This window comes from Columba livia, chromosome 1, assembly GCF_036013475.1.
Source record: "Columba livia isolate bColLiv1 breed racing homer chromosome 1, bColLiv1.pat.W.v2, whole genome shotgun sequence".
Classification (NCBI taxonomy): Eukaryota; Metazoa; Chordata; class Aves; order Columbiformes; family Columbidae; genus Columba; species Columba livia.
The window spans coordinates 175,386,851-175,399,315 of NC_088602.1; the positions used below are offsets into that span (position 1 = coordinate 175,386,851).

At 42.3% G+C, this 12,465-nt stretch overlaps 1 protein-coding gene across 6 annotated transcripts in view; it reads right to left on the reverse strand.

Moving 5' to 3' along the window:
* Nucleotides 1-4,254: 4,254 nt before the first annotated feature.
* Nucleotides 4,255-12,465, reverse strand: part of HMGA2 (high mobility group AT-hook 2) — a 120,240-nt gene continuing 112,029 nt past the window's right edge. For all 6 annotated transcript variants that reach the window (XM_065048556.1, XM_065048549.1, XM_065048555.1 and 3 more), the window contains one exon: nt 4,255-7,461. In XM_065048556.1, the coding sequence (XP_064904628.1) occupies nt 7,414-7,461 (48 nt within the window). In that variant the 3' untranslated portion in view covers nt 4,255-7,413. The remainder of the gene's footprint in view (nt 7,462-12,465) is intronic.

Genomic DNA, 12,465 nt, shown 5'->3' on the forward strand with positions numbered 1-12,465 from the left:
GAGAAAAGCAATAGTAGAGGTCATCCTTTCCAGGTCAAGGCTGATTACTGAAAAGAATGGAAACAACCTTGAAGTTGTTAAGGGAAAGGGGATAGACAGAAGATTATAAATGCTTCCTGTGTTCCATAAAAAATAAAAACCTCCTATTTTCCATTCTTAAGCCTATTTCCTATTGAAATCAGGAGCTATACCATTTAATTGTGTGTATTGGTTTAGAAAGATGGGGACTATTTCCATGTAGCACACACATATAAACCAAACTCAGGTGTTTTGTGTCAAATTCTGACAGAAGGAAGCCAGTTTCCATTCCCAGCAAGGATAATTAAGTGCTCGTGAAGCAATTTAATTACAAGTATTTTAATCAGAAACTAACTTTGCCCTTATAAAGCTGTGATTAATGGTGCACTGAAACATATTTATGAAACAAATGTCCTTATTGATCTGGATAATTCAAGGCTTCTGGCATTCTTTCTCATCTCCTACCCTATGCTGTGTTGTTTTAAATAAAATATAACATTTTGCTGAGAGTGCCAGAGGCACATGTGTTGGAGAATCTCCAGAAACTTTTGAAAAATCTAAAAAATAGATTTATTTTATAAGAGTTAAAAAGAGACAGTCACAGTTATGGTTCTGCTGTGTAGTTTCACGCACACAAAGACAATCAGAGTTGTGTCTCATGATTGTAAACTGCTCGCAAAGGTGAGAGGGGGGTTTTATTATGGCCACCTCAAACACAAGTTCTTTGTCATGAGTTTTGCCACACATGGTGTTGTTTAGGGCAAGACCCCTTTCTCCCTGCAAAGAAGCAAGGTGACTTGTTGACCAGTCATGGTGGTACCTCTGAGACCTACAGGGAACACAACTGGACAGTGAGGTGGATCTCAAGGGCTTGCTAGTACCAGAAGAACAGCCATATGTAGTCCTGCTCTTCTCCTTTTTTTGTGCTCTGGGGAGACCAGAAGTCTGGATCACAGGGCGAGACACCAGTGGGTGACATTCTCCAGGTCTTGGATCTCATTGAAGTCACTGTGTGTTTGTTGGGATATAAATGCCAAACCTAAACCATCCCGAACTGAGCATATTATGAAACTTTGGCAAAAATGGTCTTTTAGCAGCGCCTGAGATAGAGATTCATTTGTCTTGGCCTGAAGTGCAGCTGCAGTCTAGGAGTGGTAATTCATTGTAAACACCTGAGTGTGTCAGGCCTCATAAAACCCCTTAGACTGTGATGCAGCTTTAAAGACAATACTCTGCAGTTATGTAGGGTCAAAGTAACTCCTTCTACGCATCTGCTGAGATGATTTGTTTTCAAATGTTGATTTAAATTTTAGTTTTTATTATGTGATATTGCTAAAACTATAGTTTTATGGCAAATGTGTTCCAATGCAATAAAAAAGTGCTTATTTTTCTGCCTACTCCCTGAACTAAGAATAAAATGCCTTAAGGGACTATATATATTTAATAGATTTTCTGAATTAAAAATCCCTATGATTAAAATCATAATCTTTGGTGGTCCCACAGAATATTTTGTAGCTGACATTCATATGTAATGTAATGTAATCTTGTTTTTTGATGGGACTTCTGCCTCTGCTAAGTTTCCTCTCTGGCTAATTAATGTTTCTGCCTGCCATTGGTTTTTCAGATCCACCCAGCTTTCATTTGTTATTTTCTTTCACTGATTATTTTAATAGCGTGCCTTAATGTGGCATGTGTTTGGATTGCTGCTCCAGTTTTACCCTAGCCATTATTAACAATGTAAAGCTCCTCCTTTATGTGACAATGCTAATGTTTCTAGCTGTGCTTAATTAGCCCCATCTTAGTAGAGAAGCACTGTTGAAGACTTGCGTCTTTATCTTCTCATGTTTCAATTTCCCCTGTTGCTAGCAGATAAAAACTGATGATAATCCCATGCTACAGGTTTGAGGCACACCATCTGCAGCCTTATTTAGAGTACAAACAGGCAGATTGCTTCCCACTTAAACTGCCACTGCATTGGACTGTTATCTGCAGGCTAATTGTAATTACATTCATCTGTCTTCAGAGGATGTTAATTACAGGAAGATGCCTTCTTTTTCTGCAGCAATAAGGTGAGGGGAAAGCATTAAATCACAGATGGGAAGTCCAAAAGCTTGTTTGGGTGGCAAAGGGAAATAAAAGGTGGGCAGAGAAGAGACATATTAGACCCCACTGTCACATGGAGGTGAATCAGCTCAGAGGGTAAGAGCAACAGCAGAGCTCATCACACCAACTGAACGGTGTGAGGATGGTTGGAGCAGCAACTCAACTAGAGCAGGAGCTGCAAGCTGGAGATGTCCCTGAGCAAGGAGCAGTGAGGTGGGTCCCTGTCACTGGTGTCTCTGAGCATGGCACACAGCCCGTGGGTCTGGGAGCCAGGCGGGAGCAAGTCATCAACCCATGTGGACTGTGCTGGCTATGGAATGTCCAGACAGCAAGGATGTCTGTATTTTTCAGACAACGTATATCACACACAGTGGCAAACATTCAGTGTATGACTGAGCAAGTAAATGTAATAAAGCTTCAGTAAACCTTGGTATTATTTCTGAACCAAGAAGGCATATGGAGGTTGGATGTTTATTTGTATGAAGTTCTTTTGTATATTTAAAAATTAATGTGATCAGGAAGATTGTAGGTGATAAAAAGGATTAATTGTGAGACAGGAATTCTATGTCCCTGTATGCAAAGGTGCCAGGGTGAGAAACACTGCTTTATCCAGGCTCCAGGTGAAGTTTGAGGTGTGATGAGTCTAACTCCGCCCTTGTGATCAGAGGAACACGTTGTTGCCATTGCGCTGGATCCTGTCTCTGATGATGACCAGACCAGATGTTTTGGTTTTAAAAAAAACTACAGACAATTAAATTACTGTGCAAGGCACTGGCCACACCACCTTTCAGGAATTCCCCATCTTTGTGTGGATGTGGTGTGATGGGAGTGGAAAGCAAAAGCAGAAACTCAATATGACCCTTGCCACAGGCATCTTGGATCAAGCACTCCTGGCTGCTAGACAAAAGCAGACCTCAACCCTACAGAAGCCGATTAGTTTTATACACACAAATAGTCCCACTGTGGCATAAAGCGTGCAGAAGTTTATTGGAAGATGCCCCCAGAAGGGAAGTGGGAGTGAAGCAAGCTGGAGAATGACTAATAAGCAGTAGAGGGGAGTTAAGTGCAGGGCAGCAGAAGTTCAGCCACTTGGCTGGTCCTTCAGGTGGGTGGGTTACAGCTGGAGCACCACATCACATAACAGGAAGAGCTGAGTGATGGCAACCATGGGAAAGAAGACCACCAGGAAGACCAAAAAACACAATGATCCTTTAATACCACCAAGCAGGGTGAGAAAGGAAAGAAGAGGATACATAATATGATTAATGCAATTACTCACATGTCTGACTCAGGATTGAATGGGTGTTACTACCTAATGCTTTTTTTGTGATTGTATTTTGGTTATTTTACAAGTAATCAAGTCCAAAGGGAACATGCCATGAAGCCCGTGGGAAAGCAGAGGCTACTAGGCCAAAAGAGATTAGGTGGGAGAGTTTGCAAATGAGTGAACACAAAGCATGTGTAACCCTAAACATCTGAGGAATCAATATCTGAACAATCACCTTAGATGAGAGGCATGGTTGCAAATATGAATGAGCAGACATGTACCACAATCTTTACTTCTCATTGCTGCACGCATGGGACCGTGTAAGAGCAAATGAAGAGGGGAAGCCACAAGAATCCTGTCCAACTTGCCTGTGACAACTTCAGAGGGATGGGTGTTTAATGCAGCATTTCCTGAGCACCTCCAGTTGTGCCTCAGACCATACCCGGACACATCCCTGTCTCTGCTGCTCTGAGTACTGGCTTTGTTTAACCTAATATCTGCATAATGGAAACTCCATAAACTCAGGCACAAACTGTGATCTTTGCCTAAAAACAGGAGAAGGCGCATCATCTTGGTGGACGCCTGAGAGACACGTCCAAGACCAAGCTACAAAACCCATTTCAGCCTGGTCTCTGATATGGTGTTTCCCATCTGGTGGGTGGGATTGATGCTCCCCGGTGCATGGCTTGGCCCTTAGCTTGGCACAGTGGGTCCCATGCAGGGAAGGGGCACGTCACCTTTCGGGGAGCCTCTCAAGACGTGTCCCTCCGCCAAGAGCCCATCCCCATGGCCCCTAACAGCAAATGCACTTCTGAGGCACACACCTAAGGTCCTAGGACAAAAAAAAGACTACTTGCATGCCAAACTTTTACAAATTTGGTCACTGTGACCAAACTTTATTACCCATTTTATGGAACTGTGACAGAAGTCTAGGAATCAAACAACATGGGGATCACAGAGGCTATTATGTTTATTGTGCTGAACAGACTGTGATAATCCATTAAAGGAACATTTTCAACAAGCAAGCGATTCAAAGTACAATCATAGACAGCAGCTCTACACAAAGAACAAAGCAAAAAGTTAGAAGACACTCAAAAGAAAAAGTAAACTGTAGTTAAACATCTTGAAGCATTTTTTTTCCTGCAAACACACCTCTCTTGCAGAAATGGTAGAAGAGTTCAATGTCCAGTCTTAGTTAGCAAGGACCAATGACAGCAAAGAACAGTCGTATAAAATTTATCTCCCACAAAAATAAACTATATATATAAAAAATTTTATGATGTTCTTACTGATTCAATGGCCACATGCAATTTTTCAGTCTGAAAAAATGAGGTATAGTAGGCCATAAGAGGTAGTAATGTGTTTTGATTGTACTACAATATATAGAAAATACAAGATTCAGTTCATCGGACTGGTAAGTCTCTTGGAGGTTGAAGTGTGACACACACCCAGAGATTATTTCTGTGTCATCCACCGAATACTGTGGTTTTAAAAAAATGCAAAAAGACAGCCCAAACTCCAAAAGGGACTTGCAAAGGCATGATTCCATGCCCTTTGAAGGCAGCAGAATTCCTTCTGCTGCCTTCATGTGACACGGGATTTGGTGTGTTGGAGCTACCGTATAGCTAGGATTATTTCCCTTTCACTTCATGTGTCTGGTTGTAACACTCCAATCAGCGCTTTCGCAGCGATTACCGTCACTGAACCCTCTGCGGGCTGTCGAGGAGGTCCGTATTTCTTGACACTGCCTCTTGGAAGAAGGCAGTAAGTAGTTATTGCTAACTTATCGTTGGCTCGGTACTAAAGCCATCCCAACAGACGCCTTCCTGAGAAGCTACCCCTGGCCCAGTTATTAAAACAATGGTACAAAGTACTGACTAGGAAAGAGAGGAAGAAGGGAAATAAAACAGAAATAATAGAGAAAACGAAGCAGGAGGAAAGAGAGAGAAAGAACAACATGAGTGAGAGAGAGAATAAAAAACCTCTACATAAGAAGCATTTAAAATAAATCTGGCTGAAACATATTACAAAAATCACATTTGTGTAAAATACACGAAAATACTTGTCAAGCATTTTCTTACAATCTACTAATTTTTTTAAAACACATATTTGTGATTGCATTATGCAAAAGCTGAGCTTGTTGCTTCCCACCTACAAAGCTTCAAGTTTCTTTGAAGGTTTTTTTTTGTTCTTTTTTTTTTTTTTTTTAATATGAAAGTAATTTAAAATGTGTTCATTCTCAACAAGTTATTTTACAAAAATAGTTTTGAATTAGGGATTAGTTGCAGTCCTAACTGTTTCAAACGTCTCAAAACTAATGCTGAAAGTAACAAGTTCATTCCATTTAAAGTCTGGAGGTAGGTCTTTGTCAATCAATTAGTCCATTTCTTTAAACAATTCACTTGAGGTACAAACTTGGACAGTAATATTTAAACATTACAGCTAAATTTTTTTCTATGTCATGTAGTGTCATTGAAGAAAATTATCCTCACAAACCTATCAGCAATTCAGTACAAAAATATATTCAAGTTAACAGTACATTACACAGAAGTCTAGCAGAGAATAGGGTAAGTACATTAAAAACCAAAACAAAACCGAAAACAAACCAAGAGAAAGAAAAATACATAGTCATGCTGAAACACAATAAAGATATTGCTTCCTTAACTGCAATTAAGTGTTGAAGTAGAAATAAGGGGAAAATGCAGATACTCATGATTATCTTACCCAGTAAAAACTTCCTGCATTGAATGTGTATAGCAGCATGTATTTATCAGTCTGTTGAGTTAATTGTAAAAAAATCAGAGGTAGTATTGAATAGTGGGGTAATATTGCATCTGGTGCTAAAAGTGCTGCTTCGAATGAAAAGATGGAGAAACGCCACTGACACAGAGGTGCTCAGTGAACCATCCTATGTCAAAATATATTGCTTAAAGTAATGCATGAACTTAGCTGAGGTACGTGGTGCTGGTTCTTACATCACGACTGATGAGTAATGAGGAGAGATTCAATTCTTTTGAAGTTCTGGTACGGGGCGAGTACAATTAGTCAAAATGAAGCAAAACATCTGGATTATTTTTGATCAGAGAAATTCACAATTAATTTTGAGGTACCTTTCTGTATGTTTGAAAACACTTTTCTCAATAGAGACGTAGTAATTAATGGCATAAGAGTGTTTGGTGTCAGTCATTTCTCTTTCCACAGAAAAGGCCTGGCTCTACAGAATGCCAACTCCGTCTGGCTTCCTGTTGTCCAGAAGATAAGGGCTGTTCGCTTTGTTTACTACTGCTTCTGCTGATATGTTTGTATCTGTAACTATACAATGTATCTTTGTCTTTCTTCCCTTTTGCAAAATGAAAGTACCTTTTTCATATTGATTTCTTTCTTCAGATTACCAGCTGAATGAAGTGAAAGATCAGCTTTCATTTTTTCCTGAAATAACAGTAAATCTTAAAAAAAAAAAAAAAAAAAATGTCAAGTACAAGTCTACAAGAAGGTTACCAAAAAAAAGAAAGAGTAGTATCTATCCCTTATCTTTGGTGTTCTAAAACAGGGAGTTCACTAAGTAGGGATTGGGTTGCTGAAGTGTTGCAAGGCTTCAGCGTTTACACACTGAGCCTTTCGTATTTCAATGCCCATTATAATGACTAGGTTACAAGTTTCTTGTTCATACGCAGTGCAGTGAATGATATAAACCTGATTCGGAGCTCTTCTTGACCCATTCACCCTTACTTAGCAGCTCAAACAAACTATTAGTAGGTTAAGAAAAAAGAAAACAGTAATTAAAAGTTGCATCGTTAATCTGTGTCCCCTTTGTGTTACAGCAGTTTTTCACTAAACCTGGGACTGTGAAGGGATTACAAACAAGACAATTAGTCAGATCCTTTTTAAGGTTATGTGTTTTTTTTTTTTTCCCCCCAGGCAAAAGTGGAAAGACCATGGCAATAGAAAATAAGTGGTCAAGGCAGTGTCTTCTCCCTTCAAAAGACCCAACTGCTGATGAGGTAGAAATTGCATGGTGCAGTCTCCTAGTCTTCCTCTGCAGACTCTTGTGAGGACGTTTCTTCAGTCTCTTCCTAGAATATAAAAACAGAAAAAATGAATACTGTGGCAACTGCTGCCAACTCATTCTTCTCTCATGCAGCTGACAATTAGTCCTGAGCTGACAAAATGCCTTTACAGCTGCTGTGACATCTCAAGAACCCACCTGGGGGAGGAGGGGAAGGTCTCTGGCTCTCCAGTCACCCCGCTTTGGTTTGCTGGACTTCCCTCCTACCCCAGGGGTGCCACGAAAAAGTAATTTGTACCATGCTCTGTCACAGCCCTCTTATGGCCAGCAGACACGGGCCACTAGAAAATGAAAAGCATTTTGAGCAGCTACCCAACGTTAAGCTTGTGCTCAAGGAAGCCTTCTCCTCATCAGCCGTCCTCTGGCCCACTGCTGCTGTTGCGTTTGACTTCAGCAAGCCTGCCCAAACACGATGCTCTTACACTGCTTATTTAACAAATGTGCAGTGCCTTTCAGGACAAGGGTAGTAAACCAGGGGCAATAAGCATTTCTGATAAAAGGGGCTGTCAGTGAAAAGTTGTTTTTTATCAAATGCTGCACATTATCGCCCGAGACAGCACGTGAAAAAGATCTAGGAAAAAGAGGAATTTATCCCCTCAGCCAACTGAGACCTTTTAAGAATGACCAGCTTAAAACAGCTTATAACAGTCTTCATACTTTAATAGATTTGATTTTCCACATGGCTTCATTTTGTCTGGGTAGCTAACTGACACAATTTATAACTCTCTTCCTTTCCCAGGCCACTACAGTGCACCATTCAGCAAAGCATGCCTTCAAGCTTGCCTGCCTTATCCGACCAAACTTCCATTCATTAGTGTTTGAAACACCTCAGCTGTGAAGGGCTCCTAAATGCTACCATGTGTGACACTGCTGCGGAGGAGCGGCATCAAGGAAAAACACGGGGCTTTAATCATCAGCCACTGCTCACTGCAATCCCTTTTCAAAAGGTTTCACCGCCCCCCCCGCCCCGCAAGAAAAAACTGAAAAAAATAAAAAAGAAGCTGTAAATCCAGGGAATAAACATAACTATAAATGAATGGATGACAGCTTAAAAAATATAACCATAGCAGCATCAAGCCATGAGATTTCACACTGGTTTTGTTTAGTCTGCTTTGGGTTATGTGGGAAATGTGAAAAGCATGAAGCAAATGCTCCCCCCTCTCCCTTCATACCCCTACCCCCCGCTAAAGCTTGAGCCTCAGATATTTAAGCCAGTAGGTTTATACCTCTTGACTAGGAAACGGGCCATGACCCTGGGGTGCTCTCTCGAGCACCAGGCACAAAGAAAGATGTTGCATGATCAAAGCCATGGACAGAGGAAGGAGAGCAAAGTCAAATGTCAGCCGCCCTCTGACTTTGAATTTTCAATTAATATTTAAATTCCAGAAGACTATCTATCATGTAGATGAACAATTTCTTCCTCTTAACAACTCGTGTCCACTTGTAGCAGGGTTGTATTTCCAGTGCTGCTAGGAAAATTATCCCCAACTCACAAAATGATTAAGCGAATTTTACTCCGTTGCTGGCAGCACTGGGGGACCTGCGCTCACACTCCATCGAATCCCATTAACGTGTAATGCATTTTCCGTGCTTATCTTCCCTGCAGAACGGCACTGCAACTGTTACAACGTCAAGAAGAAAAATGGTATCTACAGGCACCTAACAAAGGGCTGATGTGGGCATGTGGAGAGAGTGTGAAATATGTTGGTTTGAGCCTTGGTAATTCAGAACTCGGGATGACAGTGGCAAACACCAGCTCTGCCTCCAAAACAAGTACTTCAGTTAAAAATTATGACTGTGGGTTCTGTGCCCTTAACATAATACAGGTAGCCATGTTGTGGTATTTGATGATGATCACATGCTGAATTCCTTAGAGCGCCACGGTCAGCCCGGAGCCTCTTGTCATCGTCTCCCAGAAGACGGCTGTGCACACATGGGCGCCGAGTGGCAGCTCGCTTTGTTTTATGCTTGGCTTGCCAGGAGACTACTGAAACCTGATGGACTCGTTTTCCATGAAGGCGGACTCCTGATCACAGAATAAGCAGGATGGGGGAGAGGCAAAGTATGTGGAAGGACATACTTATTTTTAATTAGGGTTGCCCATTCTAGTGATTTTTACTGTGAAACTCACAATATTTTTTTTTTTTTTCTTGTAGCCCCTGCTGCAGTGACCAAGAAAATCAGCAAGAATCTCTTCCTTCTTGTGTATACATATATAAGTTAATGTAATGAAGGATAAGTTTTTGTCATCTGCATATGTACATGCAAATGTGTGTACCTGTAGTACCTGTAAAGATGAGAAACCAAATACCAAGCTAAAAATCCAAAAATACTTAAATATTAAACTAATTATAAAAAAAACATTTAAGACTGGCAGACTTCAAATCCACACCAGTCTTGGGAAAGACCTTTTTCATGAAGAAAAGCTTGCAAAGGAATCAGATTGTTGTGCAGCAAAAAGAAAACTTTCCTGCATTAAGTTCATTCTTTGCAAAAGCCTAAGACAGCTCAGTTACAGGTGGTTTTAAGCCAACCTATCACGTAAGTTGCCTCTGAAGACACAGAGTGAGACATGTCTGCAGCTATGAAGGGCTTACAGTTCAAACAAAGGGATAATACAAATCAGACATATGCATGGACCCAACGGAAGAAGCGAGTCGAGGTTCTGATAGAGGAAATGCAAATGAATAACACAGGAACAGAGCGGGATTTTTTTGCACTTGCAAACATCAGTAGGTTACGCAGCCATGATGCTCAATCCTTTGCCTCTACAGCACCCACATGCACTTCTTCCCAAAAGATGGAGGAAGGCAGTTGTTTTGAAAACTGTGCACCCCCTAGAAGTTGCAAACTGGCTCTGCATTGAGTTGGTTCAGCCAGAGGGTTCACTGAAGTGCACTGTGTGGCACATCAGGGCGTTGGGTGCCTCAGGGGAAGGATGCTATACCATCAGTTGGCATCCTCCAGGCACTTACAAGTCCTCACAGACCCACCAAGGTCAATGGCATAGCCACGTATCATAGCAGTAGTCCCTGAGTCAAAAGCTGATGGAGGAACTGGGGCTGGAGTTAAATACTTTGTAGGTCCAGACGTGCTTCCGCTCAAGTTGAAGAGAAGGGCAAAAATCAAGAAGGAAAGCAGGGTCATTAGAGCAGACATGAGAAATCCAAGTCACTCGGTCACAGCGGGATAGCCATGCAGAGCATAAATTCAGCAACACCACCACAGGAACCGCTCAGCCAAGAAGCAAAGGTTTCAGGTTACACGGCAGCCTTAATTCAGGTTGTTCTCACTTTTGAGGTGCATTCACTGTAGTTGCGGAGCCAGAATGGTGACATGTGTTAATTGAGCGTAAATGTTCATCGACCCAGTTTTGCCTTGAACAGCTACTCCCCTGGTTATTTGTTTTCTGCCACAGCAAGCTCACAACAGGCTGGGCTGGCAGACTGCAAAGAGAAACCTGAGAAAGCTTCAAACTAACCAGGTCGGACCCAGCTAACAGGGAAGCCAGAGCCACGCAGAGCTCAGGGTGAACAGGACACGCACCCGAAGGGCAGGGTAAGTCCTCAGATGCACAGCTCAGGTTTTTACTCCCTGATACTGGAGACAATATCCCAGGTGGCTCCCTGAACATCCATGTGGCCCGCTTACATCCTCAGGGGCTGACAGAGGGATGCACTGCAGAAGCGGTTTTACTTGGCACATCCTGTCCTTGGTGGTTGCACCCATGGGTACGTTTATCCTGAGTTACTACAGATCACAGTGTGTTTTTATAAGACAAATTGCAAGCCAGCACTCTGAGCTGTTTCCACTCTTAATTGCTATAACTGCCCTACCAAGCTGGGAGTGATAGGAAGCTGCTGTCTCTCCCTAAAAAAAGCAGCAAGAAAACTTTCTCCAAAGCTCCTAAGTGGACAAATGTTTAATGGGTCTTTTCTTGAGGGATATCACTGGTGAGCAGCTGGCAGACGCAGACACTGGACTGAGAACCATCAGTGCAGCCCCCTCACTGCAACACCCTACTGCTGCTGGGGTGGGTCCCAGCAGGAGAGAAAAGACAGATGTTTTCCAGTGGCTCATAGCACGTATCTGCTCTCAGAAGGGCTACACTGCAGGGGGCTGACACTGCTGTTGTTAGCCTGGATTTAACAGTGGTGAAGATAACTAAAAAGAACCAGGAGGCAGGACAGCAGGCTTCAGTTAGAAGTGCTATCTGCAGCCAGTATGCTTATTTGGGCTTGCCCAACACAGGATTTCAAAGTATTACATCCTTGATGGGATCTGGTTGCTTGAAGATAGGAGCCTGGGTCTGTTTTAGATGACCTGGGTATCTCATCTGGCATCCAGCAGCCAGGTCAGAAGGGTACTGGTCTCCTGTGTCATGCCCACCTGCTCTGTGTGGATGTCTGTGATCCCCCGGGACACCTAAAAAGGATACAACAGCAATGCTGAGATGCGCAGACCCACTAACTCTGTCCAGAGCCATGATGCTGCATCTCTGCTTTTGAAGGTTCTCTGCTGTGGAAAAACAATCTGGTGTATACTGCAGGAACATGGGACTTGATAACCACTAGCATGTGCACCTCATTCCTAAAGCTCAGAGGTGGCATCATCCAGAATGGAGCTACTACAGTACCTTTTCAGGTCACAGCCACCTCATGTTTCAAAAGACCCCTTCCCAAGACCTCCATTTGGTGATCCACATTTGGTTGGTGAGGGCTATTTTTCTGGTAGTACAAGCAGCCAGTAGCATCCTGGTATCCTCAAAAAGAGACAAACTTAGTTTGGTCTTTGTATGTCCTCTGCATTTCTTTTTTTTGGTGCATCCACACAAAGTGGTCACAACAAAACTTGATGACGAGACAATTGTTGGTGTTTGAGAGAAGTATTCCCTCCACCTGCAGAAAGGCAACCATTTGGCATTTTTGTAGAAATGTTGGTTCTAATACCCTGGTGCAAAGTTCCTTTATGGCTACTTCAAGGTTAATTGTCTTTGCCTCGAGAAACTCAC